Source organism: Rhinopithecus bieti, unplaced genomic scaffold, assembly GCF_001698545.2.
Source record: "Rhinopithecus bieti isolate Rb0 unplaced genomic scaffold, ASM169854v2 scaffold_6710, whole genome shotgun sequence".
NCBI lineage: Eukaryota > Metazoa > Chordata > Mammalia > Primates > Cercopithecidae > Rhinopithecus > Rhinopithecus bieti.
The window spans coordinates 66,150-68,742 of NW_016805362.1; the positions used below are offsets into that span (position 1 = coordinate 66,150).

The following is a 2,593-nucleotide window of genomic DNA, read 5'->3' on the forward strand; positions in this document are numbered from 1 at the left end:
CGCGGTATGGGGAGTGTCCGTCTTGAAGGCGAGGAAGTCCAATCACGGAGGCGCACATTCGTCTCCCGATGTGCTATCTAGGACTTTGCTGATATCACAGCGATTTCCACTATGTGTTAACTTCACATATTCATCTCCTTGGTAACTGATTGTTGCGTTGACCCAGGGTCGTGGCCAGTCACCACTGCACTTCATCAGCTTTGCTTCTGGGCAGAGTGGAGAGGCCACCCCATACGGCGACGGTACTTGTCTGGATGGGTCCCCACAGCTCTGACTCTGGGACAATACGACCGTCTGATGTGGTGAAGGAGTTACTACCATCACTGAATGACCGAACATAGCAGGTGGCCCCGATCAGGCACAACCCGAGGGTCTAGATCTCGGAGACCGAGCGCAAACTTCAAGACCAGTTCCCAGGAATGAGCCCGAATGACACCTATGCCATCTCTGCAACAACATTATCACTCCATGAAGGTCAGGCCTGCGGCTTGATGTTTCACCCCCCAAAGAACCGCGCTTTCATCGATTAGGGACTAAGAACAAATCTCACTCACTTGTAGCACCACTCTATTGACAATCGATCAATCCACGTCCAACAGTGTCCAGTGTTACACAACAATGGCATCATCCTTTTGCATCTGCTCAAAGTGCCAGCCAAGGGATGATGTCAACACAGTACTGTGGTGGTGACAAAGATGATCCTGGTCCTCTTCGCAGTCCTATGTGTCTCAGTGTCCAAGAAAGAGAACACTATGTAGGCTGCTCTATGTAGCGAGGCGTTCTCTTCCATCATTCAAGGGATAGGAAGCCTCCACGTCTCTGTCATTGCCCTTTCCATCTCCGTTCCATGCCTTGCCAGAGGTGATGACACGGGCCCCAAAACCCCGCAGGGCCTGGGCACAGCCCTTGCCCACATCATCATAGCCTGCTACCACTGCTACCTTGGCGGCAATCATCACATCTGTGGCCCGCTTGATGCCATCTATGAGGGACTCCCAGCAGCCATAGAGGTTGTCAAACTTGCTCTTGGTGATGGAGTCATTGACATTGATGGCAGGCACCTTGAGGATCCCATTGGCCATCATCTTGTAGAGGTTGTGGACCCCAGTCATTGTCTCCTCAGAGATGCCTCGGATGCCTGACAGGAGCTGTGGGTACTTGGTGTGGATGAGGTTGGTGAGGTCGCCCCCTTCATCCAGAATCATGTTGACGGGCCCGTCCTTGAAGTACAGCATCTGCTCAATGCACCACAGGTACTCCTCCTCCATTTCGCCCTTCCAGGCATATACTGGAATGCCAGCCTTGGCAACGGCAGCTGCCACATGGTCCTGGGTGGAGATGTTGCAGCTGGACCACTGCACCTCAGCACCCAGGGCAACGAGAGTCTCAATGAGGATGGCCGTCTCCATCGTCATGTGCAGGCAGCCGGCGATACGAGCGCCCTTCAGTGGCTTGGAGGCCGAGTACTGCTCCCGCATACGCATCAGGCCCGGCATCTCGTTCTCAGCAATGTCCAGGGCCTTGCATCCCCAGGCAGCCAGTCCCATGTCAGCGACTTTGTAGGGCAGTTTGTCAGACATGCTGGCGGCGCTCGTGATAGAAACAGGCGAAGGGGGCTGGGCCTCAGTCTGGGGACACGCACTGGGCGGGCGACGCCGGATAGGATATGTTTTATTTTAAAGAGCAAAATGTATCATCCTTGAGGGTTCTCCTGCCTTGTCGGATCATGCCCAGGGTCCCAAGTGTGGTCTCATGTACCTCAGCCCCGACCCAGTCTCTCCCTGTGGTTCTCTGACGTTGTATTGAATCCTGGTCCTCTCCACTCTGCCCATCACTGCAGCCTTGTAGAAGCAGGTCTTGTGTGACATGCTTCCTGCCCAGGCCAGTTGGTTCAAGCAGTGGTGGGTGACTCTAGTGTCCAAGCATCTGGGTTTAGTGCCCATGCCTTTGCTGGCCCCCAGGTAGCCAGCCCCAAAACTCTGCTCTGTGATTTAAAGTAACCATAGCACTCTATTACTGAAGAAGGACCCACGCAAGTTTTCTTCCTGGAGCAGGGAAAGATACTATCAAGGCAGGAGAACGGCGTGAACCCGGGAGGTGGAGCTTGCAGTGAGCCGAGATCGCGCCACTGCACTCCAGACTGGGCGACAGTGTGAGACTCCATCTCAAAAAAAAAAAAAAAAAAAAAATTAAGATACAAAGACGAAAAGTAAGTTTGCATTTTGATTATACCATGGATTATGTTTATTCAATGTATCAACCATACTAGTGAATTTCTAAAGGACAAATATAACTTTCAAATAAGGCTCAAAATAATAAAATGAACAACTCACCACCATACACATCAAACATTACCACCTAATCCCAAAAGATTTACGGGTCACATGTCATCCCTAGAGAGGTTCTTCATTACATTCTTCTTCACATAGCAAAACTGTCCCGGAATATGTAGCATTCTGTGAATGAAACTCTATTTTTACGGGAACTTAGGGAGGTTGGCTATTAATAGGAATCTGTGAGGACTCCCTTTGTACATTGAAAAATCATTTCCGAGTTATTTGGGGGTGGAGATTAGTCTGGCTTCCTAAGCATC

At 51.0% G+C, this 2,593-nt stretch overlaps 1 protein-coding gene across 1 annotated transcript; it reads right to left on the minus strand.

Annotated features, from left to right (window-relative positions):
- Positions 1–764: 764 nt before the first annotated feature.
- LOC108529744 (adenosylhomocysteinase-like) lies at positions 765–1,663 on the minus strand. Its single transcript, XM_017872230.1, has one exon. It carries the CDS (start codon positions 1,578–1,580, stop codon positions 765–767), a length of 816 nt encoding a protein of 271 aa, XP_017727719.1. The 5' UTR covers positions 1,581–1,663.
- Positions 1,664–2,593: the final 930 nt, after the last annotated feature.

What these genes read in the sequence shown, in the direction of transcription:
- LOC108529744 (XM_017872230.1), bottom strand. Translation starts at nt 1,580, where the DNA reads ATGTCTGACAAACTGCCCTACAAAGTCGCTGACATGGGACTGGCTGCC.